The 15,221-nt window shown below is 45.8% G+C and overlaps 1 protein-coding gene across 4 annotated transcripts in view; it reads left to right on the top strand.

Annotated features, from left to right (window-relative positions):
* AKAP9 (A-kinase anchoring protein 9) overlaps positions 1–15,221 on the top strand; it is a 269,468-nt gene that overhangs the window by 240,823 nt on the left and 13,424 nt on the right. For all 4 annotated transcript variants that reach the window (XM_069729428.1, XM_069729427.1, XM_069729425.1 and 1 more), the window contains 3 exons: positions 215–365; positions 5,048–5,707; positions 11,456–11,664. In XM_069729428.1, the coding sequence (XP_069585529.1) occupies positions 215–365; positions 5,048–5,707; positions 11,456–11,664 (1,020 nt within the window). The remainder of the gene's footprint in view (positions 1–214; positions 366–5,047; positions 5,708–11,455; positions 11,665–15,221) is intronic.

The following is a 15,221-nucleotide window of genomic DNA, read 5'->3' as shown; positions in this document are numbered from 1 at the left end:
ATGAAGTCTGGGCCCTTGGTGACTACGGGAGTCCCAGGGACCATCTTGCACCAGTATTGTACATGGCACGTGGTCGGGACCTGATACAGATTTTTCACAGGAGGCCACGTTACACAGCAGTCCAGTCATTACCTGCAATGAGAGCAGATTGTAGGATTTTAATGATCTGAATTGAAGCGACTTTTATTGCACTAATTATTCCATCTGTAATTAGGATGGAGCTGAAGAAGAGACGAGAGGAGCTGGACAGCATTAATGACGCCCTGATGGACGAGCAGAAGAGGAGCAGGGAGCTGCAGTGGGCTCTGGAGAAGGAGAAGACTAAAAGCGAGCGTAGTGAGCGGCAAGAGAGGGAAGAGCTGGAGGTGAGATGCCACCGACAGAACAACACAGTGTAGCTCCACTTGTAGCAAATGTCCACGAAAAATCACTACCTTCTATTACTCACCTTCGTAACAAGTGAAGTAACTTTATAATTAGACTAGCTGAAGAGCCCGGCGTTGCCTGGGCATAGTAAATATCTGTGGTTAGTTATAGCACCTCACTTCTCTTATTTTCCCATCACGCCTCTCATTTTCCCAATCACATCTTTCATTTTCCCCCTCACACCTCTCATTTTCTCCCTCACACCTCTCATTTTCTCCCTCACTCCTCTCATTCCCCCCTAACACTTGTCATTTCAACCTCACATCTGTCATTTTCTGATCACTCCGCTATTTTCCCTCACTCCTCTCATTTTGCACTCACACCTTTTCAATTTCACCTCACACCTCTCATTTTCACCTCATCACCTCAGTATATACATGTTTGTCATCTCCCTTATATATAGTATACATCTGTATGTCATCTCCTGTATATAGTATATACCTGTATGTCATCTCCCCTGTATATAGTATATACCTGCTGTGTGTCATCTCCCCTATATATAGTATATACCTGAATGTCATCTCTTTCTATATATAGTATATACCTGTATGTCATCTCCTCCTGTATATAGTATATACCTGTGTGTCATCTCCCCTGTATATAGTATATATCTGAGTGTCATCTCCTCCTGCATATAGTATATACCTGCATGTCATCTTCTATATATAGCATATACCTGTATGTCATCTCCTCCTGTATATAGTATATACCTGTGTGTCATCTCCCCTGTATATAGTATATATCTGAGTGTCATCTCCTCCTGCATATAGTATATACCTGCATGTCATCTTCTATATATAGCATATACCTGTATGTCATCTCCTCCTGTATATAGTATATACCTGTGTGTCATCTCCCCTGTATATAGTATATATCTGAGTGTCATCTCCTCCTGCATATAGTATATACCTGCATGTCATCTTCTATATATAGCATATACCTGTATGTCATCTCCTCCTGTATATAGTATATACCTGTATGTCATCTCCTCCTGTATATATATGTACCTATATGTCATCTCCTCCTCTATATAGTATATACCTGTGTGTCATCTCTCCTGTATATAGTATATATCTGTGTGTCATCTCCCCTGTATATAGTATATACCTGTGTGTCATCTCCTCCTGTATTAGACCTCGTTCACACGTTATTTGCTCAGTATTTTTACCTCAGTATTTGTAAGCTAAATTGGCAGCCTGATAAATCCCCAGCCAACAGGAAGCCCTTCCCCTGTCAGTATATATTAGCTCACACATACACATAATAGACAGGTCATGTGACTGACAGCTGCCGTATTTCCTATATGGTGCAATTGTTGTAGTTTGTCTGCTTATTAATCAGATTTTTATTTTTGAAGGATAATACCAGACTTGTGTGTGTTTTAGGGCGAGTTTCGTTTGTCAAGTTGTGTGTGTTGAGTTGCGTGTGGTGACATGCATGTAGCGACTTTTGTGAGATGAGTTTTGTGTATTAACATGCGTGTAGCAACTTTTTGTGTGTCGAGTTACATGTGACAGGTTAGTGTAGCAAGTTGTGTGTAGCAAGTTTTGCGCATGGCGAGCTTTGCGCGTTGCGAGTATTATGTGTGGTGCCTTTTGAGTATGTGCAAGTTTTGTTTGAGGCAACTTTTGCATGTGTTGCAACTTTTGTGCATGTGGCAATTTTTCCGCGTGTGAAAGTTTTGCGTGTGGCGAGTTTTTCATGAGGAGAATTTTGCACTTGTGGCGAGTTTTGCAAGAGCCTAGTTTTTGCATGTGGCGAGTTATGCGCGTGGCGAGTTTTGAGTGGCGACTTTTGTGTTTTGACTTTTATGTGGCGAGGTTGGTGTATGTGTGGTGAAATGTGTGCTGAGGGTAATATGTGTTCAAGCATGTGGTAGTGTGTGGCGCATTTTGTGTGTGTTCATATCCCCGTGTGTGGTGAGTATCCCATGTTGAGGCCCCACCTTAGCAACTGTACGGTATATACTCTTTGGCGCCATCGCTCTCATTCTTTAAGTCCCCCTTGTTCACATCTGGCAGCTGTCAATTTGCCTCCAACACTTTTCCTTTCATTTTTCCCCAATATGTAGATAGGGGCAAAATTGTTTGGTGAATTGGAAAGCGCGGGGTTAATATTTCACCTCACAACATAGCCTATGACGCTCTCGGGGTCCAGACGTGTGACTGTGCAAAATTTTGTGGCTGTAGCTGCGACGGTGCAGATGCCAATCCCGGACATACACACACACACACATACACACACACATTCACACACACATTCACACACACACACACACACACACACAAACACACACACACACACACACACACATTCAGCTTTATATAGTAGATTGTATTACTTGTACTGATCCTGCGTTATAACCTGAATCCAGAGCAGCACTCATTATTCTACAGGGAGCTGAAATCTCTCAACACTGGCACAGGGTGGGCACAAAGTTCTAGTGATTTGCATGTAAATATAATGTTTACATCTGCTCTGGTATGTCTGACTAGTGAGTGCAGCTCTGAAGTATAACACAGGGTGTAACTCAGGATCAGTAATGTAATATATGTACACAGTGACTGCATCAGCAGAATAGTGAGTGCAGCTCTGGGGTATAATACAGGATATAACTCAGGATCAGTAATGTAATGTATGTACACAGTGACTGCACCAGCAGAATAGTGAGTGCAGCTCTGAAGTATAACACAGGATGCAACTCAGGATCAGTAATGTAATGTATGTACACAGTGACTGCACCAGCAGAATAGTGAGTGCAGCTCTGGAGTATAATACAGGATGTAACTCAGGATCAGTAATGTAATGTATGTACACAGTGACTGCACCAGCAGAATAGTGAGTGCAGCTCTGGGGTATAATACAGGATATAACTCAGGATCAGTAATGTAATGTATGTACACAGTGACTGCACCAGCAGAATAGTGAGTGCAGCTCTGGGGTATAATACAGGATGCAACTCAGGATCAGTAATGTAATGTATGTACACAGTGACTGCACCAGCAGAATAGTGAGTGCAGCTCTGGAGTATAATACAGGATGTAACTCAGGATCAGTAATGTAATGTATGTACACAGTGACATCACCTGCAGAATAGTGAGTGCAGCTCTGGAGTATAATACAGAATATAACTCAGGATCAGTAATGTAATGTATGTACACAGTGACTGCACCAGCAGAATAGTGAGTGCAGCTCTGGGGTATAATACAGGATGTAACTCAGGATCAGTAATGTAATGTATGTACACAGTGACTGCACCAGCAGAATAGTGAGTGCAGCTCTGAAGTATAACACAGGATGCAACTCAGGATCAGTAATGTAAAGTATGTACACAGTGACCTCACCAGCAGAATAGTGAGTGCAGCTCTGGTGTATAATTCAGGATGTAACTCAGGATCAGTAATGTAATGTATGTACACAGTGACTGCACCAGCAGAATAGTGAGTGCAGCTCTGGAGTATAATACAGAATGTAACTCAGGATCAGTAATATAATGTATGTACACAGTGACTGCACCAGCAGAATAGTGAGTGCAGCTCTGGAGTATAATTCAGGATGTAACTCAGGATCAGTAATGTAATGTATGTATACTGTGACTGCACCAGCAGAATAGTGAGTGCAGCTCTGGAGTCTAATACAGGATGTAACTCAGGATCAGTAATGGAATGTATGTACACAGTGACTGCACCAGCAGAATAGTGAGTGCAGCTCTGGAGTCTAATACAGGATGTAACTCAGGATCAGTAATGGAATGTATGTACACAGTGACTGCAGCAGCAGAATAGTGAGTGCAGGTCTGGTCTATAATTCAGGATGTAACTCCGCATCAGTAATGGAATGTATGTACACAGTGACTGCACCAGCAGAATAGTGAGTGCAGCTCTGGGGTATAATACAGGATGTAACTCAGGATCAGTAATGTAATGTATGTACACAGTGACTGCACCAGCAGAATAGTGAGTGCAGCTCTGGAGTATAATACAGGATGTAACTCAGGATCAGTAATGTAATGTATGTACACAGTGACTGCACCAGCAGAATAGTGAGTGCAGCTCTGGGGTATAATACAGGATGTAACTCATGATCAGTAATGTAATGTATGTACACAGTGACTGCACCAGCAGAATAGTGAGTGCAGCTCTGGGGTATAATACAGGATGTAACTCAGGATCAGTAATGTAATGTATGTACACAGTGACTGCACCAGCAGAATAGTGAGTGCAGCTCTGGAGTATAATACAGGATGTAACTCAGGATCAGTAATGTAATGTATGTACACAGTGACTGCACCAGCAGAATAGTGAGTGCAGCTCTGGAATATAATGCACAAGTTATTTTTTGGGGGGAATTTTGCAGTCTTCCTCTATAACCGTAACTGGGACATCCATATTTGTCATCAAAGGAAAACACGCCTCTGTCTTGGCTTTTCTTGGACTCGCCAGCTGTGCCATACCTGGGGCACTTGGTGATCACAGGGTCTGACAGACTGTGGCAGTGTTGCTCATTGAGAGCTATGTGAAGTGGAAAAGGAAAGACGAGATAATTATAAATTATCGTCCGTTAGTGTGTCTTTGGCCTGAGTTAAATAATAATGGAACTAAAAATTATTTTTGTTTTTTAGGACTCCCAAATACTTTTAGAAGAGCAGAAGACCAAGACTCGTGACTTGAGCAAGCAGTTGGCAGAGGAGCAGCTGCTTGTAAAAAGCCTCCAGGAGCAGCTCGCCACCAAGGAAAGTCTATATGAAGCCGCACTTTCCCAGGAGAGAAGCAAAGTGTCAGAACTCCAGGCTTTTCTGGTCGCAGAGAGGACGCGATCCGGCGAGCTGGCCATTGGTCTTGAATGTAAGCAAGGCATTGAGGCTCGAGTCCGGAGCAACGAAGGATCCGGGGAATCAGAAGATCACCATCCAGCCGAGGAGCTGCTGAGAGACCTCCAGGCCCAGCTAGACACCAAACATCATCGTATCCTAGAGCTAGTGACAGAGGCTGAGGGATACAAGCTGGAAAGTGTCCAACTGAGGCAGAATCTGGACGAGGAGAGACAACGGCTTCAAAAAGAGGTAGAAGCGGAGAGAGAAGCTGCAAAACTCAGCACGAAACGGACGGAGGAGCTCAGGACAGAGGTGGAGGAGCTTCAACGGCAGGTACAAGACAAAGTGACGGAGATCAGGAGGCTCCGGGCAGAGGAGAGACACCTAAAAGACACAATTCAGAGTCTCCATAGCAGTGATAGAACCAAAGAAAATGTCCCAGAAAGGACTGAGCTCCCCGAATCTTCTGTAAGTTGTCTTATATGAGATGAAACTAATTTCTTCTTCAATTTTTTTTTACTTGCATCTTGAATTCTGTAACCATAATACCTAGCTGTAGCTGCCACGTCTAACCCCAGATAAGTGACATGGGTGGTCATCTATCTGGTCTAGGTGTATCCATTCATTCCCACTGCTTGTAGGGGACGGGACGTCACTATCAGAGAGGTTTTTACTGGAGATGAGAAATTAAGTTTCTGCTTCCCTGGTCCAGTATCCTGTCCGGTTTTCCTTGGAAGCCAAACTTCATTTCTCTATCGCCTCTCATTGGGGGACACAGGAACCATGGGTGTATGCTGCTGCCACTAGGAGGCTGACACTATGCAAAAAAAAAATTAGCTCCTCCTCTGCAGTGTACACCCCACCGACTGGCATTATGAACTTCAGTTTAGCTTAGTGTCAGTAGGAGGTGGACACGGGTCTTTCATTAGACCCTTATCTACGTCAATGTGCGTCGTTCCTTTTCAGATTTTCCGGAGGGATACAGGGTGAACAGTCACACCTGTAATTCCACATTATGGACTATGAGTACGGCGTGTACTGCCACCCGGTATCCTCATAGATCCCACAGCAGGACCAAGATCCTAGCACACAAGCGTGCTTAGAAGTCCGGTCCTAGCTCCGTCCCCCACCCACTCGCCTACCAGAGCCTGTCGGTTGGAGGAGACGAGGACGTCCATCAGCTCCCTGGACGTCTGAAATTTTCCCCGGATTGAGGTTAGTAAGGACGGCGTGGGATGTTTTAGGTGAGTATTCCTACATACCCTACCCTCAAAGTGCCTCTGGGTCCCTCCTCAGTTCCGGGGTGGTCGTTTGGGGGTCCCTTGGAATTTTTTTTTCCAGGCTACCTTGGCCTGGTCGGCGTTTTCCCATCCCTTCCATTGTGTATGGGCTGCCGGGGACACGTGGGACAGGGGTTGTCGCTCCGTTCGCGTGGCGGCCGCGCTGCTTTCTTCGGCGGCAGCGCTGTTCTCTGGCACGATGGCCTTGCAGGCGACCGAGCTGCCTTTTTTCCCCGCACTGTGTTCTGGCCGCTTCCCCCTGCGGCCGCACTGTTTCTGTCTTGGCGTGGCGGCCTTACAGGTAGCCGCGCCGCTTTCCTCTTGCGGCCGCACTATCCCTTTCTTGCGGGCAGCCGTACCGCTTTTCCCGGCGTCCGCGCTTCTCCCACCGCCGCGGCCCTTCCCGGTGGCCGCCGGCCTCAAATTTAGGCCCTGGCTTCTACCAGGGCCTACTTCCGGCGCCGCGACTCCTCCCACTTTCTTTCCCTCGGGCGAGTTTTTCTCCCGCCCGACAACCGACAATCATCGGTGAGCTCCGCCCACCGGTGCCATCTTGGTTCTCCTGGCCTGGCGGTTAGCCCCGCCCACCACTCCCTATGCAGCCGCAGTTCAGTGCCAGAAACGTTTTCTTCGCAGCTCATGACCGCAAATTTCCGGCGTCCTCGCATCTCCCCACTGCTGTTCTTCAGGCCTGCAGCAAGTTTCTGACAAGAGGGTGCCCCAGATGTGACTGCCTGTTCTCCTAGGGGCTATCGTTCCTGAGGAGCATCTTCCAAGCTGTGCAGCCTTCCATCTGGAAACCGCAGCGTCTGCCGTGAGTAGCTCTGCACCGCAGACTTACACTCTCCCCTCTATCCTTCTGATATTTTCCTCAGGGGCCCGTTCGTTCTAATTTAAGGGAGGTCGCTCCCGGCCTCCTACTTTTTCCCTACTACCTGTGGACATTTAGGCCGCTGCCTTCCTCAGCCGCGAGGGCCTCGTGGCAGGGGAATGGTCCTTACTTCAGGAGGTCTCCCATCGGATTGCTCTTCGATGGGGGACTCCGGAAGTGGACCTCACAGCATCCCGATTGAACAGGAAGGTCCCTCGGGCCGTCCCAAGGTCCCGCGATCCTCTCCCAGTGGTGTTGACGCTCTGCCCTTTCCTTTGTCGCAGTTCGTGCTCCCCTACCTGTTCCCACCCCTTCCTTGCTTTCCAAGCTGTCGAAAAAGATCAAGGCGGAAGGGGTGACGGTCATTCTGATCGCCCCAGATTAGCCCAGGAGTTATTGGTTTGCAGAGATCGTCAATCTTCTCGCGGACGCCCCCTGGCGCCTTCCAGACAGACCTGATCTGCTGTATCAGGGTCCGATCTGCCACCCGAATTACTTGTTGCTCAGTTTAACGGCGTGGCTGTGGACACCACAGTTCTAAGAGTGTCCGGCCTTTCGGCCCGGATGATTCACACTGTAATCCAGGCTAGCAAGCCTTCGTCTTCCAGGATCTACTATCGTACCTGGAAGGCTTACTTTCGTTAGTGCAAGTCCAACCGCTTTTCACCGTTGTCCCTTTCCCTGCCTTCCCTTTTGGTTTTCCTTCAAGCAGGGCTTGATTCGGGGCTTCGCTCTTAGTGCCCTAAAGGGCCAGGTTTCTGCGCTCTTCTTCCCTTTCAGAAGACGTTATCATCTCAGCCACAGGTTAAGACCTTCCTTCAAGGAGTAGCCCACGCTGTCGCTCTGTACAGGGCCTCTGTGGATTCATGGGATTTAAAGCTTGTGCTGGATGTTCTTAGGGGTTCCCCCCTTTGATCCTCTCAGGGAGTTTTCCCTGTCAGTTCTATCTCGTAAGGTGGCTTTTCTTGTGGCCATCACTTTGATCCGCCGCATTTCCGAGTTGGCGTCCATTTCTTGCCGACCTCCTTTCTTGATTTTCCACCTGGACAAGGTGGTCCTCAGGCCCTCCGCCTTCCTTCCTTCCCGAGGTGGTTTTCACCTTTCCACGTCAACGAGGACATCGTTCTACCTTCCTTTTGTCCAGCTCCGACTCATCCTCTGGAGCGATCGTTGAACAGGCTGGACCTCGTCAGGGCAGTGAGGATCTCCCTGGCTAGCACGGCCGCTTTCCGAAAGATGGATTCTCTTTTCGGTATCCCTGATGGCGCGCGTAGAGGCCTGCCGGCTTCCAAGGCGACTATTGCTTGCTGAATCAGAACGGCAATTTGGAGGCTTACCGGGTCAAGAACAGAGTGCCCCCTCCTGAGATAAAGACCCACTCTACCTGGGCAGTCGGTGTTTCCTGTGCGGTGCACCACAGGGCTTCCGCCCTACAGCTTTGCAAAGCGGCAACCTGGTCTTCCATCCACACGTTCGCCGAATTTTACAAGGTCCATACCTACGCTTCGGCGGACGCCAGCCTGGGCAGAAGGATCCTGCAGGCGACAGAGTCCTCTGACCTGATGGAAATCCGTTTTTCCCACCCCAGGGACTGCTTTGGGACGTCCCATGGTTCCTGTGTCCCCCAATGAGAGGCGATAGAGAAAACAGAATTTTTGGTTGCTTACCGTAAAATCGGTTTCTCGGAGCCTTCATTGGGGGGGACAGCACCCTCCCAAGTTGTGCAGTTTTCTATGGTTCTATGTTCTATGACTGTTCTCATGTTTACAGTTCTCATCTTTGTGGTTGTTATTTCAACCTTATTGTTTTTTCTCCTACCGCTTTCTCACTATCTGAAGTTCTTAATGCCAGTCGGTGGGGTGTGCACTGCAGAGGAGGAGATAACTTTTTTATTTGCATAGTGTCAGCCTCCTAGTGGCAGCAGCATACACCCATGGTTCCTGTGTCTCCCAATGAAGGCTCCGAGAAACAGATTTTATGGTAAGCAACCAAAAATCCTGTTTCTGTGCCCAGCATCTTCAACAAGACATCTTGGCCAGAGGTCCAGGATGGCTGGCGGAGGATGCCGGGCACAGAAGTGAAGACTGGCTACCATACTGGACACAGGGCTAGGGCACAGATCGAATTGCTCAGCTCTAGTGTTTACTCCAAACATTGTGCAATGTGAAAATTGCGTAGGCAAAGAAAAATTGAGCAAGGGGAATTATTAAGGCTACCATTTCATAAGGAAGCAGAAGCCCGCTATAATCCTTTGACAACTACAGGTCCTTCTCAAAAAATTAGCATATAGTGTTAAATTTCATTATTTACCATAATGTAATGATTACAATTAAACTTTCATATATTATAGATTCATTATCCACCAACTGAAATTTGTCAGGTCTTTTATTGTTTTAATACTGATGATTTTGGCATACAACTCCTGATAACCCAAAAAACCTGTCTCAATAAATTAGCATATTTCACCCATCCAATCAAATAAAAGTGTTTTTTAATAACAAACAAAAAAACCAACAAATAATAATGTTCAGTTATGCACTCAATACTTGGTCGGGAATCCTTTGGCAGAAATGACTGCTTCAATGCGGCGTGGCATGGAGGCAATCAGCCTGTGACACTGCTGAGATGTTATGGAGGCCCAGGATGCTTCAATAGCGGCCTTAAGCTCATCCAGAGTGTTGGGTCTTGCGTCTCTCAACTTTCTCTTCACAATATCCCACAGATTCTCTATGGGGTTCAGGTCAGGAGAGTTGGCAGGCCAATTGAGCACAGTAATACCATGGTCAGTAAACCATTTACCAGTGGTTTTGGCACTGTGAGCAGGTGCCAGGTCGTGCTGAAAAATGAAATCTTCATCTCCATAAAGCATTTCAGCCGATGGAAGCATGAAGTGCTCCAAAATCTCCTGATAGCTAGCTGCATTGACCCTGCCCTTGATGAAACACAGTGGACCAACACCAGCAGCTGACATGGCACCCCACACTATCACTGACTGTGGGTACTTGACACTGGACTTCAGGCATTTTGGCATTTCCTTCTCCCCAGTCTTCCTCCAGACGCTGGCACCTTGATTTCCGAATGACATGCAAAATTTGCTTTCATCAGAAAAAAGTACTTGGGACCACTTAGCAACAGTCCAGTGCTGCTTCTCTGTAGCCCAGGTCAGGCGCCTCTGCCGCTGTTTATGGTTCAAAAGTGGCTTTACCTGGGGAATGCGGCACCTGTAGCCCATTTCCTGCACACGCCTGTGCACGGTGGCTCTGGATGTTTCCACACCAGACTCAGTCCACTGCTTCCTCAGGTTCCCCAAGGTCTGGAATCGGTCCTTCTCCACAATCTTCCTCAGGGTCCGGTCTCCTCTTCTCGTTGTACAGCGTTTTCTGCCACATTGTTTCCTTCCAACAGACTTACCATTGAGGTGCCTTGATACAGCACTCTGGGAACAGCCTATTTGTTGAGAAATTTCTTTCTGGGTCTTACCCTCTTGCTTGAGGGTGTCAATGATGGCCTTCTTGACATCTGTCAGGTCGCTAGTCTTACCCATGATGGGGGTTTTGAGTAATGAACCAGGCAGGGAGTTTATAAAAGCCTCAGGTATCTTTTGCATGTGTTTAGAGTTAATTAGTTGATTCAGAAGATTAGGGTAATAGGTCGTTTAGAGAACCTTTTCTTGATATGCTAATTTATTGAGACAGGTTTTTTGGGTTATCAGGAGTTGTATGCCAAAATCATCAGTATTAAAACAATAAAAGACCTGACAAATTTCAGTTGGTGGATAATGAATCTATAATATATGAAAGTTTAATTGTAATCATTACATTATGGTAAATAATGAAATTTAACACTATATGCTAATTTTTTGAGAAGGACCTGTATAAGGGACATATTAATCTATAGAGCGGAGAAGCAGCTGCAATATTTGTCCAATAGGGGTCATAATATATTTACATATCCATTATGATTAAATTCTGAAGCAAGGAGGCGTTCTCTGGATACAGATTTACGTAGCTGATGTTGATGGTTCCTATAGAAAGTGACAGATTGCCTAATCTGTTTTTCCTTCAGGGTGCGATTAATTTATCTACTGACCGAGCAAGAAGTGAACTCCACCAGCCAGAAGGAAGCGTCCCAAATGTTTTATGCCCAGACCCTCTTAGTGCAACGAACGGGGATCCCGGTGCCAACGGAACGGAGTTCAACATAGACACCATCAGACGGAAGCTCCAACAGGTCTCCTTGAAACTGAGACATCTGGCAGCCAAAGCCACTCGAAGGTGAGAGGGTGAGGTAGACATCGGGCCTCTAATAATGGCATGCAATGAAAGCCCCTTAGGAGGTGGAACAAAGAAAAAGTAGACCTGACCTACTTTATGTAAAATGTGCTGATTTGCAATTAAACTGCATTTTTAAGGGACAACCATAGACCTCCAGCCATCCTCTTGATATAGATTTGTGAAATATTCTTCTGCTCATTGCACATTTTCAATTTCTTATTCCCATATTGAGCACTTCTGGCACTCATGATCGCCCCCTGCAGGGTTTCGTTTTCACCTGACAGCCATATTGGGCCATAAGGTTGAATAGTGCAGGACCTGCGCTACTCGTGAAGTGGCCTATACGAGCACGTCCATTTAAAACCATTGGGTATCTGAGTTGATGACCTATCATGATTCTTCTAACAGATCCTTCAGGCTATATTTTATTGATAGAAGTCTATAGTGCAAAAAGTAGTTCCAATATAGACAACAGCACACAGAAATGCCTAATATATGTGTTACTCCAATTTAACCCCTTCATGACCGTGTGATTTTTCGGTTTTCCGTGTTGGTTTTTTCACTCCCCTCCTTCCCAGAGCCATAACTTTTTTATTTTTCCGTCAATTTGGCCATGTGAGGGCTTATTTTTTGCGGGACGAGTTGTACTTTTGAAAGACATCATTGGTTTTAGCATGTCGTGTACTAGAAAACGGGAAAAAATTCCAAGTGCGGTGAAATTGCAAAAAAAAGTGCAGTCCCACACTTGTTTTTTGTTTGGCTTTTTTGCTAGGTTCACTAAATGCTAAAACTGACCTGACATTATGATTCTCCAGGTCAGTACGAGTTCGTAGACACCTAACATGACTAGGTTATTTTTTATCTAAGTGGTGAAAAAAAATTCCAAACTTTGCTAAAAAAAAAAAAAAAAAAAGTGCCATTTTCCGATACTCGTAGCGTCTCCATTTTTCGTGATCTGGGGTCGGTTGAGGGCTTATTTTTTGCGTGCCGAGATGACGTTTTTAATGATAGCATTTCGGTGCAGATACGTTCTTTGATCGCCCGTTATTGCATTTTAATGCAATGTCGCGGCGACCAAAAAAACGTAATTCTGGTGTTTCGAATTTTTTTCCCGCTACTCTGTTTAGCGATCAGGTTAATGCTTTTTTTTAATTGATAGATTGGGCGATTCTGAGCGCGGCGATACCAAATATGTGTAGATTTGATATTTTTTTTATTGATTTATTTTGATTGGGGCGAAAGGGGGGGGGATTTAAACTTTTATATTTTTTTTATTTTTTTTTTAATTTTTTCAACTTTTTTTTTTTACTTTTGCCATGCTTCAATAGCCTTCATGGGAGGCTAGAAGCAGGCAGAACTCGATCGCCTCTGCTACATAGCAGCGATCTGCTGATCGCTGCTATGTAGCAGAAATGGAGGTGTGCTGTGAGCGCCGACCACAGGATGGCGCTCACAGCTACCGGCGATCAGTAACCATAGAGGTCTCAAGGACCTCTATGGTTACAATGGAGACGCATCGCCGACCCCCGATCATGTGACGGGGGTCGGCCATGACGTCATTTCCGGCCGCCCGGCCGGAAGCGGTAGTTAAATGCCGCTGTCTGCGTTTGACAGCGGCATTTAACTAGTTAATAGGTGCGGGCAGATCACGATTCTGCCCGCGCCTATTACGGGCACATGTCAGCTGTTCAAAACAGCTGACATGTCCCGGCTTTGGTGCGGGCTCACCGCCGGAGCCCTGCATCAAAGCAGGGGATCTGACCTTGGACGTACTATCCCGTCCAAGGTCAGAAAGGGGTTAATGAAATATCTGACAAATGTATATAAACACACAATAAATGTTTTATTGAAACACACAGCTACACAATAAAAATCTAAAAGTTAATAATGAAAGCAATGGGAGGCCGATGAGAGACACAAAATAATGGAAATAAGATTATAATACCAATGGAAGCTACTAGAGATGAGCGAATTTCTTCCAGAAAATTATAGAAATAACACATGATTTGTTATACACATGTATATTTATTTTGTGTATTGGAACAACACAAAAAAAAGAGGAAAAAAGGTAAATTGGACATCATTTCACAAAAAAAAACCAAAATGGACCTGTTAAAATTGTTGGTAAATTTCCAAAATTGTAGGTAAGCCACTGTTTCCAGCATGTGCTGCTCGGTCAAACTCACCCGTGGCAAGTAACAGGTGTGGGCAATATGAAAATTTACCTGAAACCAGATAAAAACAGAAGAACTTGACTCAGACTTTGCATTCTGTGTTTGCGTGTGCTACACTGAGCATGGAGAAGTGCTGATGTTTTCAACAATTATGGTTCTCAAGTGTTCAGACAGTTCTCTTCTCCTCTTTCTGTTCTCTATGCTTAGTGTCATGATTCCAATGGCAGGGAATCACAAAAGGACAAGCACCAACGAGCTCTAGGGTGATGGAACCTGAGCTGACCGCGACCCTAAACCTGAACACACAAATAACAATAGCCGGGGAACGTGCCTACGTTGATCCTAGACGTCTCGCACCAGCCGAAGATCTAACTTCCCCTATTAGAAGAAACACAGACCTCTCTTGCCTCCAGAGAAATACCCCACAGAAATAGCAGCCCCCCACATATAATGACGGTGAAATGAGAGGAAGGCACATACACAGTATGAAATCAGATTCAGCAAAATGAGGCCCGCTAAAACTAGATAGCAGAGGATACAAAAGTAAACTGCGCGGTCAGCAAAAAATCCTTCAAAAAACCATCCTGTAATTACTTGAACTCATGTTCCAACTCATGGAACATGAGGAGCAATTACAGCCCACTAGAGCAACCAGCAGCAAAGAAACAATTATATGCAAGCTGGACAAGACAACAATAAATCAAAACGTGGAACAAGAAAATCAAAAACTTAGCTTGTCCTGAAGATAACTGAAGCCAGAAGCTGAGGTAACAAAACACTCTGATAACCTTGATAGCCGGCGGGGAAATGACAAGAATGCCCGGCTAAATAGGAAACTCCCAAATCCTAATAGAACAGGTGGACACCAGAGACAGCAGAACACAAATCACCCAGTACCATCAGTAACCACCAGAGGGAGCCCAAAAACAGAACTCACAACAGTACCCCCACCTTGAGGAGGGGTCACCGAACCCTCACGAGAACCACCAGGGCGACCAGGATGAGCCCTATGAAAAGCGCGGACCAAATAATCAGCATGAACATCAGAGGCAACCACCCAAGAATTATCCTCCTGACCATAACCCCTCCACTTGACCAAATATTGGAGTTTCCGTCTGGAAACACGAGAATCCAAGATCTTCTCCACAACATACTCCAATTCTCCCTCCACCAGCACCGGAGCAGGAGGCTCAGGCGAAGGAACAACAGGTACCTCATACCTCCGCAACAACGACCGATGGAACACATTATGAATAGCAAACGATGCCGGGAGATCCAAACGAAACGACACAGGGTTAAGAATTTCCAAGATCCTATAAGGACCGATGAACCGAGGCTTGAACTTAGGAGAAGAGACCTTCATAGGAACAAAACGAGAAGACA

Source organism: Ranitomeya imitator, chromosome 6, assembly GCF_032444005.1.
Source record: "Ranitomeya imitator isolate aRanImi1 chromosome 6, aRanImi1.pri, whole genome shotgun sequence".
Taxonomy (NCBI): domain Eukaryota; kingdom Metazoa; phylum Chordata; class Amphibia; order Anura; family Dendrobatidae; genus Ranitomeya; species Ranitomeya imitator.
This window is presented reverse-complemented; position numbering and strand designations above follow the sequence as displayed.